At 38.5% G+C, this 18656-nt stretch overlaps 2 protein-coding genes across 2 annotated transcripts; one reads left to right on the forward strand and one right to left on the reverse strand.

The window, feature by feature from the left end:
* Positions 1 to 3808: 3808 nt before the first annotated feature.
* Positions 3809 to 5992, reverse strand: LOC108363848 (27 kDa hemolymph protein-like). The gene is made up of 2 exons (XM_017617356.1): positions 5706 to 5992; positions 3809 to 5630 (listed from the first exon to the last, which is right to left on the reverse strand). The coding sequence occupies exons 1-2, from the start codon at positions 5872 to 5874 to the stop codon at positions 4846 to 4848; spliced, it is 954 nt and encodes a 317-aa protein (XP_017472845.1). The 5' UTR covers positions 5875 to 5992; the 3' UTR covers positions 3809 to 4845.
* A 4549-nt stretch (positions 5993 to 10541) lies between these two features.
* LOC108363849 (uncharacterized) lies at positions 10542 to 12479 on the forward strand. The gene is made up of 3 exons (XM_017617358.1): positions 10542 to 10713; positions 10773 to 12157; positions 12231 to 12479. Exons 1-3 carry the CDS (start codon positions 10542 to 10544, stop codon positions 12477 to 12479), a joined length of 1806 nt encoding a protein of 601 aa, XP_017472847.1.
* The last annotated feature ends 6177 nt before the right edge of the window (positions 12480 to 18656 follow it).

Here is an 18656-nt window from a genome sequence, read left to right on the forward strand (position 1 = left end):
GGTTAAGGCCGGGAAAGTAGCATATCGGAGTGGCAAAACAATTGGAACAATACGACGAAGGTCCTATCGAGCCAGTTCTTGAGCGGACAAGGCTGCTTTAAGGCATATCTGTTTAAATTCAAAAATTAGCGTGGACCCGTACTGCGACCAATGCGGAAGTGGCGTGGAACAAGAAGTCCACCATGTACATATTATTTGAGTGACCTCGAATCAATCGCTCGATGAACCAATTGAGACTAAAAGTCGGAGAGTCGTTTACATGATGAAGTACTCCAGTGGATGGACATCAACCACCGACACACTATCTTCAATCCTGCAACAATTGAGGAGCCTGGCGAGACAGCGGCGCACCACCAGTGATTAAGCCGATACATCACACAGACGTGGAATGACTATCACAAATAATGATAAACCCACGTAGGCCCAAATAACGCGATAGAAAGCTGCTGGAAGGTTTCGTCATAGGTCAGATTATGTATGGTGCTCCTGTAACGTACCAAGCGGTGGTCCTTTGTCCATATTATCGTGGATTAAATGCAACCTACCTTCTATGTGCACTGCGTCTATACAAACGCGTTTAAAACCCTTTCAGACGATGCAGCGTTAGTGATATCTGGTGCCCTTCCAATTGATATCCTGGCCAAAAAAGTAACTCAAGCACGGCAATCTAATTTGTTAGAATGGCAGCGCAAACGGAAAAGCTCAAGTATGGGGTGATGGACGTAACGCTGTATTCAGGGAAGCGAAAGTATAGTCAGACAAAATGCTCTGAGAAAGTGGAGCGACCCCAGGTTCGATCACTCAAAAAATCTAGACATCTATCCAAAACCTCCCAAACGGCGAAACTACTTCATTCAAACTCTTAAATGCTAGAGAAATTTCGATAACACTTGCGCAACAAGTGGCAAGAAGGAATATTATTAGATGACTACTAGAGCAACACTTTGCTCTACACCTACGACCCTAGGCTAGATCGCAGTGTGGCAAGTAGTATACACTCGTGAAAGCTATCATTAAGATTAAGATTCCGTTTGCCAGATCACTGTAGAATGTTTTAGGTAGAGCTAAGAGAGCTTAAGATTAATAACACTTCGCCTAAAGCTTTAATATAAGGATATACATATGTATTCTGAATTAATTGATCGCCAAATAGACTACTGGTGTGACATGGGTACGGGTCATATGGATCTCCAGGATAACTGCGAAGCAGACAAATTCGCCATAATCACCTTCCATGATCCGGTATCGCCGCTTAAAGGATTTTTACCTAGAAGTGGTAAATAAAAGATGTGCGAGCAATCAGGATGAATAATGAGAGGCTCATAACCACTTTTCCAGCAGAACAGGATTTCCAGCGAAAGACTACAGAGACGACGAGGATCTCGTATATTGGCTAAACTGAGACGACGATATCTTCATCAATACTTTTTCCACGATCTGTGAGAAGAAAGTTTGACGTAGGTCTGCGATTTAGAAAACTTCATAAGATGGTATTAAAACCGGCCTTTAGGCCTACATGTTTCATTTTCTGGGATCTGGGTGAGGACCGCCAATGCAACTGAAACTTGGTAGGCCGAAATTAAACCGTTTTTGTTCTGAAACAGAATTTGAAAAGTTCGAAATGGCAATGAATGGTAGAAAACCGATTTGCGGTGCGTAATTTACTATAAATAAATAAATAAATAAATAGTTTCAAACTCCCGAAAAAGCCTGCACCACCGAAATCTTTATTCCGCCTTCCAATTTACTAGAGGGTTGGCCGCGGCAATGTTTTTTTTTCAATTCAATAAAAAAATCAATGGGAAACCGCTTTACAATAAAACTCTCACTTAAAAAAAATATGAGTCCCGAAATTTCGGTTGGCCATCACTGGCGAATTTAAGTTTTTAACACTGCTTTCGCAGACTTTACGCTGCTGCTGCTGTTTGAATATTACTTGCGTAATTGTTGTTGTGTCTGGCCTAAAATGTCGCGTACACTGCAGATTATACGACAATTTCCGCTTTGTGCGAGAGCTTAATTACATTTCCGGTTTTGTGGCTGCTTTGCAAATTAATTACCCTCAAATTATAGGCATAATTGAGTAACGGTAGTGAAAGTTGTACCAAAGAGTGAGTGGATGGCGAGACAGGGCGAGGAGGAGGGTAAAAGAATGAAAATTACTTAGTTCCCGTTTTAAATTTATATTTATTTATTTTTTTTAATTACTGTTTAACTAAAAAAGATGGCAAGTTGAAGTTGTTGAGTTCACATATCAGCCAAGCATTTACTTTTACTAAGCTTTTTTCAATATAAACTTTGAATTTACTGTCTGCCAACTTCCAAACCATGATTGCATTTCGGGGTTTGACGGTTCGTTAAACAGGCGACAAAAGCCAGATAAGTACTTAGAGCAGAGCAGAAGCGGACGAGTAGCATTTAGGGCGCAGTCATGCAATGCGCTTCAAACTCCTACATGTATGCAACGATAGGCATCGTGCAAAGTTCTGCAGCGGAAATGTAATGAAGAATGAGCAAGAGAGACAGCGAGATAGAGAGGAAGAGAGAGTAACGCCTTCCTGGCAATGTGATGCAGCTCGTAACTGAGACCGACTGTGGCTGTAAAATTTGTAATTAAGCAATGAAGCGACGCATTGTTGCATTTTAAGGGCAATTAAAGAACTTTTGACAGCCGAAGTTTTGCGGCTGTTAACTTTCTGAAGCAAGAATAACAACGACAGTACGACTAGTAACAGGCAAAGAGTACTTCGACAAGAACAAGCGTTTCGTGATTGTATGGCGAAAAGTTGTTTGTTCCTTTGGTTGTGTGGTACATACTTTTAGGCAAATAATAGTAGGAGATGGAGAGGAGCTTTAGGTGAAGAGAAGAGGAGATGCAAAGTATTAGAGGTTTTAGTAAAGGTATCAATGAAGAAAACTAAATAAAACAAGTTAGAGACCCCCTTTGAACTCGTAAAAGAGGAATTCTCCAAAGTCTAAAATATTTTGAATATAAATATCAACAACTCAGCAGCAGTTTCGAGTCTTTTAAGGACTGCAAGACACGCTTATACCCAGTGGGTCCGTTGTGATACCAATTGAGAGCTTGAATTCGAACCCGTCCGTTCACCTAGAAGTAGAACCAGTTGGTTGGGTTCAGAAAGCGCGAGAATTCGTGAATGCCTGCTGCACTTAGGTCGACCAGACAGTCAAAAAGGTGGTGGTGGAGTGACCGTCTTCTCGCCCACATAAGGGCAGGGCAGTGACAGAGGTGAGCGTCCGATCTTTTCTTATCGGGGCTGGGCCAGATTTGTCGATCCTTTCACGCATAGTTCCTTTCCTAGTATCTACTATTAGGAGGAAGATACCGAAATCAATGAAAAGTGTGTGTATTTTTTTCGCTTAGGAGGAAGAGTTAATAAAAAAAATCAAATTTATTTTTTATTTTTTCTGCCTCCGACAGGGTATAATTCTGATCTAGTTTGAGGCGAATTTCCGTCATTCCCTGTCCATGTTTTGCTTGGAACAAACCGGTTTCTGCGTTGTGTTATCTTCAGTATAATTTTTCGTAATTAAAAAGCTCAAGGCTGTGGGCAATTTTTGAATTTCCTGAAAGAATTTATTAACTCAGATTTTTGGGACCATTTCTAAAGTATTTTTTTTTTATAAAAGACCTCTTTAAATGCTCGCAAGCCGCGTTTTTCCAATAAAAATTAAATGTTTCGAGAAAAAATTTTTATTTCGAAATATTTACTATAGTCGCTTAAGCTACATACATATTAAAATAGCTAGATTTTTATTTTTTTTTATCGATAAATTAGTAAAAAAAAAATATTGCTGAAAATCTCCAAGAAAGTTATCAAATAAAAAAATCTTAAAATAAATATCGTAGGCTACATAGAATTGCTACTGTGAATTATCGAAATCAATCGATTTCATATCTAGTTATCGATATTTATGTGCTATCGGAAAATTTGTGCAGTCATTAATATTTATTATATTTTTTTCTAATGAAATATTTATCGAAATATCGATTGTTACAGTTTTACAGATATTGTCAAGAGAGTATTTTAATGTTTTCAATACAAAACAAATCGATCAACCGATAAATATCGTTTAATAAGCTACAATCGTTATGAATCGATCATTTCATTTAAATTTTTTCGAAATTTAAATTACAAAAAATTTAGAAAAATCTATATTTTTTGTTTTTTACTCGTTTAAATTATCTAAGCTCGATCAACCTTTTCATAAAGCCTTCTTTTTCGCTAAAATCATTGTACTGCGATTGAATAAATCGAAAAATTTAAAATAACAAGAAAGAAATCGATAACTAATTGTTACAATATTGAAGAATAACATTTTGTATTTTACGATTAACAAAGAACTGTTCGCTAAAAAAAAATAATTCGATTATTGTTAGTGCTAATAACGAAAAGGCTAAAAAGGCTTAAAATCAATAAATGCTTGGTAAACATCTATCTTGATAACAAATCGATAAACGCACTTTCATTTTGATGACTTTCAAATAACATGTTAAGAGGCTCTTACTTTATTTATTTTACCGACTTCTCATGTTTTTTTGCTTTTTCCAAAAAAATGTACGTCTATAACATGTCGACAAAATTTCGATATACCTATGTATATTCGTTTTCCTTTCAACACAGGTTTTCGATAACATTTCATTAATTTATAATTTCTTAAATCGATTATTTCTCATTTTTATGCTGAAAATGCCTAAATAGAATTTTGAAGCTTATCAGCTGAACGAAACGTTATCTACAGATATATTTTTCTCACTGCTTTTATCGCTAAGAGCGATATCGTTTTACCTCAATAATACATCTCTCCAGGCTCACCACTGCCTCACAGTTTTGACATTCGGCTCACCATCAATGTCAGCGCGCTGCCTAGCAGCACTCCCAATGCACTGCCTGCCTTGTTAGCTACTCCACCATTTCTCCCAGTCGCCTTCAGCAACACTGGGCGCTCACTCTCCTTCACTTGCAAAAATTGATTGCAACTCGTTTCATTTTTAATAAATTTAAATACCGACTCGGCCACATTAGCTGGCGTAATCTCGCGACACTGCTCCAAATGGTGTATGGTGCAGCTTTGGAAGCGCTCCAAATCGACGCAGTGCCCCGGCTCCAGCACCAATTCGGGCAAATCGAACAGATCGGGCACCTTAATATCTTTCGGCAGCCTATCGTGAAATGAGCTATTCAAGCACGCATTGATCGCCTCACGATTCGCCTCCAAACACTCGGGACCCTCCTCCGCAACGAAGAGCGCTATGTGATCGCCGCCATGCGAACACATAAAGTCAATGAGGCCAGTGGCGATGCGCATCAGCACAACATTTTGCTGCTTCTCCTTCGCGCTGAGGCAGGGTTGGACTTTGGCATTGAAGTCGCGCAGGCATTGCATGGCTTGCGGTGTCTTGTCGCAGTACTTATTGAAGACGGTGTCTAGCTCGCCAATAGGACGTGCGGAGGCAATTTCCTCTTGCAGCGCTGTCACATTGGCCAGTCCAGCCACGCAGGTGGTCAGCACCGTGATGCCCTTCTCGATATCCTGATAAAGAGTGGAATTCTCCTCACCACCTGCGGCTTTCTTACACTTCTCGCGCAACACTTTCTTCAGCTCATCTGGAGATTTGGTAGTAATTTTTTATAGCATACTATTATTTTTAACAGCCATTTTGCTACTTGCTTTCAACTTACCCACTGTAAAGTTGCGATTTTTATACTCAGCTGGCAGAAATTGACTCTTGAGCGCATCAAATTGACTTTCGGCCGCCGCTGCTGTCGTTGCTTGGAACTGGCCTAGCAACAAGATGGCCAATGCGGCTAGTGTGGCTAACAAACAAAGCTGTAGTTTCTGCATTTTCATGTCAAACGTTTTTCCTGCACTGTGAACTGCCGCTACTGGTGTCTGCGACTGAACTGCCTGCTTGCGCTCGCTGTAGCCAGTTGTTTTTGGCCCACAACTGGCGTTCAAGGCAGCTCACGGTGACCGCCGCCGATATTCTCGGCTGTGAGGTAGTAAACACATAAAATACTAATCTTATCGCTAAACGTCGATAATTTGCGCTACAACATAAGTAGTACTGTGCACATAACTGTGCATATTTGCTTGTGTGTATGCGCATAGGAATCATAAGCTCAAAGATCAATTTACAGTATTAGAATGTCGTATGTGCCTGGAGGCGCTGTGCAAACATAAGACACTTTTTGAGTGAAGTTTTCGTTTGGGTTTGTAAAGTTGATTATTTTTTCGAATTTCGTTTTTGCTTGTTTTTCTAAGCGCGGTTAATGGGGTTTACTTGCTGTGAATTGGACACACTTTTGAGTGGGGGGTTTCGACTATTAATCCGCACTACTCATACATCTTTCGAAGAAATATTTTGATATCGACCACTTTCTTATCCTCTTTTCTTGCTACTTGGCAATTTTGGTGCGTGTGAAACCCTGCTTTTGCGGGGACTTTCGCTTTCGGTCTTCAAATAGAAGCAAACTTTTTTTTTTTATAATTTTTGCACGCTCACTTTACTGGCTTTATTTATCAGTTATCGTGTTTGCTGTATTTCGTATTGACATCGATCATCGATAAGATAAAAAAACAACAACAAATTAATAGGAATGTGTATATATACATTAGATTCCATCACTAAAAAAAGGTTGCGGTTGTTCCGCCGGGATTACAAAATTTATTATATTTGAAGACTTCCAGCAAAGGTTTTTTTGAAAAAGTTCCCTCAGATGACAAAACCGTTTAAGCTTAAAAAATCTGCATAAAAATATAAACAAATTTTGTTCAACGGAAACATTTTTTGATGCGTTGTTTTAACTTTTTTCAAAGATTGGTTTAAGAAAAACTTGAATAACTGGGCCAAAACTTAACCGATTTGAACTTATGGCGTGTCATTGGTAAAGTATTTTCTCACACTTTTTATTTCTTTGCAAAGAAATTCATTCGCGTCCAATTTTTTCTGTTTTCAAATATCAACACATCTTAATTCAACTTGGAAGGACGCTCGTCAGAGTGGAAAAATACCATTCCAATGATACCCCTTAAGCTTAAATGGGTGAAATTTGGCTGAGTTATTCAAGTTTTTCTTAAACTAACATTTGAAAAAAGTTCAAAAACAACATCAAAAATTTCATTATTATGATTCCGTTGAACATTTTTTTAAATACTTTTATGAAAATTTTTTAAACTTATAATGTTATGTCGTTGATTTTTTCAAAAAATATTAAAAAAAAACTATTCATCAAAAACTCCATTTTTGGAGGTGTTTCAAATCGGTCCAGCTTAATATTTTTCTGAAATATTTTGGTGAAAGTCTTAAAATATAATAGTTCTTATAATTCCAATGGAAATACAGTTCCGTTTTTTTTTTGGGGAGTGATGCAGTCTAATGTACATTAGACAGTACCAATTTAAGAGGGGAAAAAGTTTGACGTACACCCCTGAGTGAAAAGTATTTTTGCATGGCTAATAACAAATTGTTTAATTTTTTTCGTCCGAACCTAGTGGTTATCGTTTTACATTGAAAGTCGGATCTCAAAGCGTGTTATGTTGATATTTTTGTCTCGAGTGGACAATTTTATTTGTTCTAGTATTTAACCACCATATCTCAGTTCCTACCAACCTAACGTACAACCCTAATATCAGTTAATTTAAGGTCGCCAACAATCATTCAACTTTTGCTAAAGAGTATTCCAATTCGAAGGCAATTTCGATTTTTTTTTGGTCGAACGTAGGTGTCGCCATTTTACATTTATCGTCATATCCTCGGGATTTATAGTCGGATCTGAAAGTTTGATGTATCGATTTTTTGTCTTGAGTAGGATTTTTTTCCAAACTTCATTCAAAGTTCATGTCAAATTCTGCAACATAAATTAGAAACAAAATTAAAAAAATTTGTTTAAAATAGTTCTATTGGAATAATAAAAATATTTCCTTAGCAAAAGCCTAATGATATTTGGCGACATTAGGGCGGTACGTTAGGGTGATAAGAACTGAGATATGGTGGGTAAGTATTAGAATGGGCTACTTAAGGTCAATGAGCTTAAAAAAAAGAAATCGTCTCATCGAGACAAAAATATCTATATATCATATTTTAAGATCCGACAGTAAATGCCAAAAACGTGACGAAAAATGTAAAAAGACCACTCCTAGGTTTGCAAACAATTTTTTGCCCTAATTCCATTGTAAAGATTCTCCATATTCAGGAGTGTACGGTGAAATTTTTTTTTCGGGTCGGTCTAATGTACATATGTATGTACAGATATACATATCTGCTGTATACAAATGTATGTATAGTAAAAAGTCACAAACGCCTGACGCATTTTAGCTTCTTAGGGCAAAGTACACAGTGCAGATAGACATACATATGTATATATAATAAGTACATTACTTTGTGTACCTACATTTGTTTACAGCCTGTTTCTTTGTAAATTTTGTTGTGTTGCACATATTACAAGCGTTCGATAAGAATTCTTTTGTTTTCTGCCTTTTGGAATCTATTTCACGAATTGATAAAATTGCATTCTGAAAGTGCTCTCAGAAAATAGACAATTAGTAAAGTAGCGAAATATTTCCGATAAAGAAAGTACAAATCACAAAAACAAAATCTCTTACCTCTGAGAGATCGAGTAGCAACGAGACCATCAAGAACAATTTGTGATCATGCAAATGAAGAATGAAAAAGATCATCGATCCTCAACAGTAGTTATATGAGTAGTATATGAGGAACCATGAAGAAAACAAGAATCAGAATCGCCCTTTCGCCAAATGAGTTATTTTTGAGCCAAAAACAAAATGTGACTTGGCAAGAGTATTAATCTAAATACAAACCAAATTGATCTTAGCGACCGTAGCTTGAACACTAGGCAAGTAGAGTACCGATCTTCAGTTTACTATGATTTTTAATGATAAGTTATCAGAAGTTGGCTGGATTTAGTATTGATCTTCGGAATAAAAAAAAAAAGAATGAGGCGAAAGAGAAATCAACATAATCCAGAAATATAGTTACCGATCGCGAAGCGAAACTGGTACCGCCAAATCGATCGTGTCACACCATACTTACAAGGGAAGGGCATTGATCTTGATTAAAGGATGATTTGAGCTATCTAAAACCAAAAAATGGTCGCATATTAATACCTTAATTTCGATCAAAAAACCCTCTAGTGATCATGATATGAACGAAGGAATGAGGTAAAATAAATTAGGCTCGCCCGCGGGATTGAACTTTAAAAGATAAAAGAGAGCACAGGTCTAACAGGCACTTTATGAGGTGGCTTTGGTCAGCGGCTGGGGTAATTTTCACCCCATCCAGGGCGAGTGCAGGTTCACACGGGTTTGCAAGCAGCCTGGGGGTCAAATGGGAGAGATAGGGACAATAAAAAAGCTGACAGTACGAGCGATAATGTCGGTGATGTAAACGGTGAATGGCGTCGGTACCGCTAAAATCAAGAGTTTCAGTGCGACCACCCTTGGATAGCAAGTAAATTTCGGAACTAAAAACTTAAATACACTAAGTGAAACACCACTTATCTTGAGGCATTTAGACGATTTAACAACAGTTGCATTTCAATAGTAAAGACAAGCAGCAGTCTGCAGAGATGAGACTACTAGGAATTTTTGGCCCCCGAACATAGTCGACTTTTATCTTTCCGTAGACTCAGTGACTTTAGGAGCACTGACCATCTGCTTGAATTTAAGAAAGCTGAGCTCAAAGAAACCCAGCGGCCTATGGGAGTATATCTCTGGCAAGTTTCGATCATGTTCCGCTCCCAGCAGCGCCATCGGACTGATTGATCCACTCGTTGACTGCACTAGGACAAAAAAGTCTGCGCTAACTAACTTTATTTTACAAGGAAAAAGTAGTACTATCTGCTTACATCAATTGGATGAGACGAAATTTTTGACAACTCGTCAAACCCCTGTCAAATTCCCGTCAGCATACGCAACCACGAACAGAGGTAAAGACGTCCTACATACGATTAGTTTGGCTTGGTACTGTGAATGCCTTTTTCAAAGGAAAAAAGCCAGTTGCTCACCAAGCATGTGAGATTCAATGTAAAAATTTTGAATAATGAATAGAGAAGCAAGGAAAGTATAATACAATTATCAATGAGGCGACACTTTTTCGTAGTTCAAAAAACCCTAGCTTCCTGCATTGCACTGTCCTATCGTTGAACGATAAGTCAATTACTTACGTCTCAGAGATTTGCTCCAAGTACCGGAGTTTGCACAAAAAAAAATGCTATGAGGGGAAAGAAGGGGAAAGATATACCCCCCGAAACCACATCAAAGTTGCCATTTTCCATTTACTACTTTGCATGTTGTGCCGCTACTCTCGTAGAATTCGATTTTAAAACATAAACTCTGCAAACTTTCGAAGCAAAATGTCTAATTTTGTCAATTAACTAAATGGGATTCTGTAGTAACAATTTGGACCTTATCTATAATTCTCGCCTTGTGTGTGGTTACTGTGTGCTCATAAAATATTTCTGTTGTACCCATGAAGAGCTAGAAGCATTTAAACGAGCATGTTGTCTACACGTCTACATCTCTGGCTTCTGCTTCTGCTATTAGACACTTGGGTGATACTGACCAGCTTGGCTTCCACGCAGATAGATGTTTTAGGAACCGATAAAGCAGAAAATGGTTATAATGCAAAGGCCGAAGAGGCGGAGGAGCTAGTAGTAGATCGAAGACCGCGTAAGTATTGAACGCATATTTTCTCCAAAAGCACCACTAAATGCGATCTGTGTTGGTAGCACCCACCGACGAGCAGCGGCGTGCGTTCATCGCACAGGAGCTACCTTCGCTACCAATCGACTTCTATGAAGAGCGCTGGCATGGCGAGTTACGCTTCAATGAAAGCTGTGCGCCATATCCAGAGATCTTGCAGCTTCAATTTCATAACAACTACTGGCAAATGCATCGCAGCCACAATCTGACTTTCTACCTATACGGCGCCTACTATGACAATCGACCGCGCGTGCAGAGCTGGGAAGGTGTGGTGCTGGTGCGCATACTCGCTATGGTGAATGCCTTCAACTTTAAGTCTGTCGATTATCCGCCCAGCTACTGTCAGCTGTGGTTTACGGAGCAGAGTGCACCGGTAATTGTGCCAGTGCGTGAGTATCGCGATAATTGGTACGCGAACTGGGGTCAAGGTCCTGAGTACTACAATCCAATATTCGTTGAATGCGCAATGCCGCAGGAGGTGCGGGATTTGGTGCCGCATACCGTTTCCTTAGTGTCGTCGGAGTGTGCGCGCGCCACTAACAATCTGCGCGTGATCTACGATCCACCGCCGGAAGGGAATCGCACGCAACGAGGCTTTGCTGTTTGCTCGACGGCACTGTATAATCCCTACAGAGAAAACTCGGTGCGGTTGGTCGAGTGGCTCGAGCTTTTGCGTATACTGGGCGCCGATCATGTGATGCTGCCCACTTTCGGCTTACATCCGAACGCCACAAAGGTGTTGCGATACTATGAGCGCGAAGGTTTTGTCTCGGCGCCGGGTATATCTTTGGTGCGCGGCGAGCCGGCATTGCCGCACTTCACGTACGCGGCGATAAAAATGAGCTTAACAAATCATCGCACCAACGAAATAATACCACTGAACGATTGCCTCTACCGAAATATGTACAAGCATGAGTACATTGTGGTGTTGGACATCGATGAGGTTATAATGCCATTGGGCGAACATCACAGCTGGGCTGACTTGGTGCGCTACGCTAAGGCACATATACGCTACGACGATTGTGAAGGTCTGACGTCACTCTGCTTCCGCAATGTCTATTTTCCGGCCTATCCGAAGCGCAAGCCCTACAGCGATGAAGTACCAACATACATGTATATGATGCAACATGTGGCACGCGTCGCTGAACACCTGGAGCCGTTTATGGCTACGAAGTGCTTTCACGATGCCAATTCTGTGACGGGTCTGCACAATCACTACTCAATGCATTGGACGGGCGGTTGCGGCATGCAGACGGTGAATGAGACGGCGGGTCAAATGCAACACTATCGAGAGCCGGATATACCGGAGACATTGGATAATCCCGTTATCGATGCGGCGATATGGCGTTACCGGGAACCGCTGGTGAGGCGCACAAAGGCAGTGTTGCGCAAATTGGGACTGTTACAGCGCGTAAAGGGGAAAGTGAATTAAGTGGGGTTGGAATGAAAGATGGCAGATGTTACTAATATTGGTTTGTACGCAGGTGCGTGCGATTCCAGAGAAAGACGTTATAGCAAAGCAAGAAGATGCAGGAGAAGGTGTAGTTGAAAGGGAGACGAACGAGAAAGACGAAGTTGGAGATAAAAAGCTCAAACCAAGGGCGGCGAAAAAAATATATACGGCGAAGGAAGAGGTGGCGCAGGAAGTGGCAATGGAGGAAGAAGCTACAGAAGAAAAGGTGCCGAAAGGAGACACGATCGGCAAAAACTTAAATGAAAAGACGGAGTTTTAAACTATGTTAAGTACTTCACTTCAGCACTTGTTTTGACTGCTCAACCCATTCTTTTTTAATGGGTATTTTCGCAAGAAGGTCCACCGCAGTAAAAATACCAAAAGTTAATAAAATTATATTGTTTTAGCATATTTTTAAAGGGAAAAAATCAAATTTAATGTAAACAAATTTTACATTTCTTTATAACCCATTTCTAGATATTCGAAAGTCACTCAAAGTTTTCCATGTATTTTATATGGTGGGAATGTTCGTGGAAATTGTATAGAATTCTTTACTTCCTATAATAATATCCATTAGTTTTTTTCATATTTTTAATACCAACGTATTTTTATGGGTTCGCCATTACATTTTTTGGGGTTTTTGGGCGATATAACAAAAAGGGTAATGTTAGAAAAAGGTTAAATAACCAATAGGTTATTATAATTGGAAGTCGTCTGACGAGAAACAGACTTTTCCGATCGAAAAATATTGATTTCTATACCATTTCGAAGAACAATTGTTTTTTCCCCAAATTAAAATACATGGAAAACTTTAAGCGCTTCGAGCGACCGCTAAATATATTTTGATTTCGTAATAAAAAAGTGGTATATTTTTCGGTATAGAAAAATCCAAGGGGGTGAGAGCATGAAAATTCAGACTTTACTTTTTTTTGACTACCCCAATGCACAACCTTCTAAAATTAGTCACAGTGAAATATTTTGGTTTAGCCTTTATTAGACTCAAACTAGAGACAGTAAAGCTTGTAGTATACAGTCAGCTTAGAGTAAGTTTGAATGAGGATCTTCAAGAACAACACAGTGCCCAAAAAAGTAAAAACTCATGAAGTACTTAGTATCAAAACTCAAAACCAAATTTAAATAAAGAAACCAAGAGTGCCAAAAATTAGAAAAGAAGGTCGCCCCATTTCCTATAGCAAGTGAAAGCGAAGGTATAAAGGTTCTCAGCCTCTAAAAATACATCCAAAATACCTACATATAACGAAAGCTCCTGCGGCAGTTGTGAAAGCTTTCCAAAATTTATACGAAAAGATAAATTAAGAATATTAGTAGTGAAAGCGCATGAAATAGTTTGAAAGCTGGAAATGTGTAAAAATACAGAGAAGCAATGAAAATTTTTTTTTTCGCGGATAAGCTTTGTTATAAAGCAAGCGAAAGCTCTTGTCGTAGCATGAAAACTTTGGAAAAATGTTCGAATGAAATTTAAATGAAAATTATTGAGAAAAATTTGCAAAGACGGTCACTCCATTTTCCCAAGTGAAAGTTTGAGTGAAATTATGAAAGCTCTCAAAAACCACAAATGTTATGAAAGCTAACAGCCTTCAAGTGTTAAAGAATTTACAAAAGCTTTGTATTACAAAAAAATAGATGATCGGATCCTCGGATCTATTCAAAGCTTTCCTAAAGCTTTTCTAGGCTGTGAATAAAGTAGAGTTACGTTAAAAGAGCTTTCACTTGGTATTTCATCGACTGTAATCGACTAAATGAATGCAACGTATGAGCTTTTATCAGACGAAAATATTGCTATAGCAATAGACAGACAGAGCTTTCACTCTGTGAACGTCTATACAAACACACTGGGTAATGCGGTACGTATCACCGATTTACTAAGATAAAAAGCTTCCTTTAGCTAGTTAGACCAGTTTTCCCTTGCTGTAATTGTAGTGGCTGCGAATAAAATTAAATTTGAAGTTCACAATCTAAGCCGAAAAATGCTTTTATATTTCCAAAAATATGTACGTACTATGTATTGAATGCATATATATTTGCGTGCTTCGCAATCACACAAAAATCGTAATAAAAATTTATACACCGAAAATTTACGTCTCTAACAACTGTTGAGAAATCATTTTAAAAATCGCAAGAACATAAAAATATTCTTAAAAGTGTCTGTTTTTATGCGCACAAACACGAATACAAAGATCGAAATCTCTTTGGACGTAAATGGTGGCGTTTATTTGTATACATTTGTTGGCAGTATATTTGATTTTATACTTCACCAAGCACATGAGTGTACACTGTATGTGTGTGCGTGAGAGTGTGCACTGGTGGCAGTGCGATTTTATGACAAGCGAACACACCAAAACGGGCATAAATTGCAAATATGTTGCCATTGCCATTGTTGGTACTCGCCCTCATTCTTTTCCCTTTCACACATCCGGCACAGTTGTGCGTGCGAAATGCCAGACCAGAACGACCGCTTACACATGTAAGACACAGTCATCAACGTAAGGACTAGCTGGCGAAATGTGTTGCTTGTGTGAATGTGTGTGTGTGTGTGTTTCAGCGAGAGTAAAATATGTTGGTCGAGAAACGTGACCAACATCACCAAGCGTGGTCACGTGGGGCAAACTCGCACGCGAAAGGGAAAACAAAAAGCCAGGGAATGGTGTGAAATATTAAGAAAAATTGCAAATAAAATAAACTAAAAATTATGGCAAATAGAGTTTGCTTTTAAAGAAATATGAAAGCAGCTCAAATATTGACAAACTCATTTAGTGGAAAGTTGTAAAAGGGTATAACGGTAAATGTGAGCGAAAATAAAAATGTAAGAGAAAAATGCGAAAAATAAAAAAAAGCCAACGCACAGCAAGGAAAGCGGCAAAGGGGTCTTGAAAATAACCTCAGCGGAAAGTGAGTTAGCGCAATCGGTTAGCTAGTTTTCCACCTTTGCTGATTGTAGATACATATGTATGTTTGTGAAAAGTACTATGTATGCATGTACATAAACTACTTACGCTTGAAGCACGAAATTTGCTTGGTGCAGGTCAGTTGAACGTTCAGCGTCATAAATTTATTCGCATGCCAGTCGCAGTTAAATTGAGCTCCTGTCCTCTGTGGCGTACATGGCGTATGAGGCGTTGTTTCACAATTTTCTTTTTATTCCTTTCTCTACATTCCTTAGCGTTTTAGTTAATTTCTGATTACATATGTTTGTATATCTATTACTTAAAGCAGTCCATTCCATCTCAAGGAAACTTAAAATACATAGAGGTCCACACTTCGACTAAGACCTTGTTTGTGCATTTTTTGTCGTTAAAAATTAGTTATTTCATCTTATCTTACCTTTGCATTTACTTTGTTTTTTTTCATTACATTTAAGCACACTGTTTCGAAAATTCCATTTCGTTCTATTTTGAAAATCTCTAAGCGTCCCTTCGATAACTTTTCTTAGAATATTCCATTTAATTTATTTATAAACAGCTGCGAAGGAAAAGAATTTTAAATAATAAATTTTTTCTAATCTGTTTCGAAAATTTAATTTTATTCCTTGCCCAATATTTCTCAGCATTCCATCGAAAACAATTATTCTTCAACGATTATCTCATTACACTCATTGCAGATGCTCACCTTTGAATTAAAAAAAAAGCTGACAAAAAATTCTTAATTTTTGAGCAGCCTAAAGTCCACTTTCTCCAATTGGAAGCGAATTAACCTTAATATTTCAATCCCCACTTATTTTACTCAGTTTCGAAAATTTCATTTCGTTCCACGCAAACAATTCTAAAGCGCCTAAGCCTCTATTTAATTGAACTTACAAACCTTTCTGAACAAAAAAAAATTAATGCGGCTTTACTCCGGTCTAATATAGAAAGAGTAGCTGGATTTAAGCATCTTTGATGCCATTCATTTCTGAAGTTTCTTTGTCCAAACTTACAAGTTCTTGATGGCAAGTAAGAATAAGAATTTTATAAAAGCTAAAAGACCCACCTTAAGCGGAAGCCCAGTCTGAAAGATATTTTATTTTAGCGTGTTTCGAAAATTCCATTTCGTTCCGTTTAAATTATTTATAGTATTTTCTATATTCTTGGTTACTATTCATTCATTTAAAACTTTCATAGATATTTCGAAAATTCCTTTGGCACGTTAATAACTTTACAGCAGCTCCCAACGATTTACTTTCACTCAACTCATATTTAGTGATTTCATCCTTGTTGCTTGTCTAATTTCAATTTTGCAACGAGTTACGATTCCCCATCCGCGCTCTTTCTTCCATAGTTTTTATTTTTACTATGCTTTGCGCTTTTTCTTGTTTATTATATTTTTTTCTGGCGTGGTCGCTTTGACTAAATTATGAGTAATAAAAGGCGAAAGCAACAATTGTTTCCGATTGGCGCGTGGGATATAAAGACTCCACGAAAGGAGATAGTTGGGATGGAGAGATAAGTAAGTGTAAGTAATATTGGCATATGTGACTAAATATGTATGCATAAATAAATGCATGAATGTATGTCAGCACCTCTGCATGTATGTATATTAGGGTGGTCCTTAAAATTAAATGCAAATTTTTTTCAGTCTCACCCCTCAATCGGTCATACCACGGTCACAGATATCACATGTAAGTTTTGTTCCCGAGTGGAGTCAGTTAAGGCGTGTGGCACAGGGAGCAAAGTGCAGATTCCCCTATAGAGACTCAACAAATTAACACCTTTTTATTTCATCTAATACCCAAAATCGATACTATTGAACTCGAGGATATCACATATAAATTTGAACGTTGTGCGACACGCTTTAACCGACTTCAATCGGAAACAAAATTTAGATGTGATACCTTTGACTATAGTAGCTTCGACGTAGGGGCTGAGGCTTGGGAAATATGATGTAAAAATTTGCTTCGTACATTTAAGGATCACCCTAATGTATATGCCTAGGCGAGAATGAAAAAACTTCAACATATCAGCGTTTTGTGTACAACTTGTAGAACAACAGGCAACAGTGACAAGGGCATCGTAGATGATGTCGATGGGCATGGGCGTCATTATTGTCGAGAAAATTATCGATATTATTTACATCAACCACATAATCATCTTCCTCATGAATGTAAAAAAGGTGCAGATATCAGCCGAACAATTCACTTAAAAATACCCAAACTATTCCATCATAGGATTCGTTTTAGGACGTCCCAGACTACCTTCGAAAAGACCGCAAGGACGGTCAACGTCAAAGACCTCATGTATTTCTTCTTAAGATTTTTTTCTGAATAAGTTCGACTCATCAGACACCTAATTAAGGGTTGAAGGTAAGTCGTCACCATTAATGATCTGATTCTTTTAATGGAAATATGGGCACAAGGAAGTTCAGCAAACGTTATAGCTTAGTTCGTCTTTGGATCCCTATTCCTCCGTCCCTAAAAAAAAAAATGCCTACTGCCTTCTTTATGAATTCTCTTCAACATCTTGGATCCCACTTTCCCATTCGGTTTTCTGCCTTCGCACTCAGAGAAAGAAACTAATTCATTGAAGCTCTGAAGAAATTCCTTTGAAACTTCTTCCACTTCAGAATCGGATGGACTTCATGAGAACCTCCTTTTCAGCCAAATTAAGTTGTTAAAAACACTCTTTTGGCCCATTTAAATATTAGACCATGCAGCCGAAATACTTAACCTTCCTCCTTCTGCCTTTCCTCTCCCTTGTCATCTGGCGTTTTGGTAGCTTGATAGTCTGCAATGACTTAGTATGAGCACTTCACCCGAATTGGTCTTAGAAAACTAGAAGAAAGTATCTCTACTGGCACTGTCCTCCGCATCCACAACCATAAGAGCTTTATCTCTGACACTGCCCTTCTCTCTCCAACACCATTTATTTTACGCTGGCCTCACTTTGCGTTTATCACTATCCGAGATTTGATAGCAGTGAATTACAGTTTTGCGGAAAGCCAGTGAAGCTCGAAAGCGGACGCGGTAATCATTCGTGTGTAAGCAATTTATGCGATTCACACGCGTGTGATTTGAAGAAAGTACTGCAAATAATAATGATGAAAGTAAAAGGATGAAGACACAAAAAACAATTGGAAAAGTAATAGGATTTACAAACCAAGAAATGAGCTACCGCCGCGCTATCCAGCTGAAGTACTGTGTCTTTTGTGTTTGTGCAAATAAAATGGGATAAATTGTGGATTTCCCCTCTTCATCATCTGCTCATTCTTATTTGCTTTATTTACTTGAACGGTGTTAATTTCAGCCATGTCTACGCCACCATTTGCACGGCGCATCCAGCTGATTATTCTATGCTCAGCGTTTGCATTTGCTCGTACACTCGCTTAGCTCGTTGAAAACCTGTCACTTTGATCAGCATTTTTTATGCTTATCCTCATAATCAACCCCGCTTCATTGAGCTTAGCGCGGGCTTAGCAGTTTATTTTTATTTTCCCACTTGAAAATTGCCAACAAATGCGACGCTGA

Source organism: Rhagoletis zephyria, unplaced genomic scaffold, assembly GCF_001687245.7.
Source record: "Rhagoletis zephyria isolate East Lansing unplaced genomic scaffold, Rhagoletis_zephyria_1.1 Rzeph_scaffold_01396, whole genome shotgun sequence".
Taxonomy (NCBI): domain Eukaryota; kingdom Metazoa; phylum Arthropoda; class Insecta; order Diptera; family Tephritidae; genus Rhagoletis; species Rhagoletis zephyria.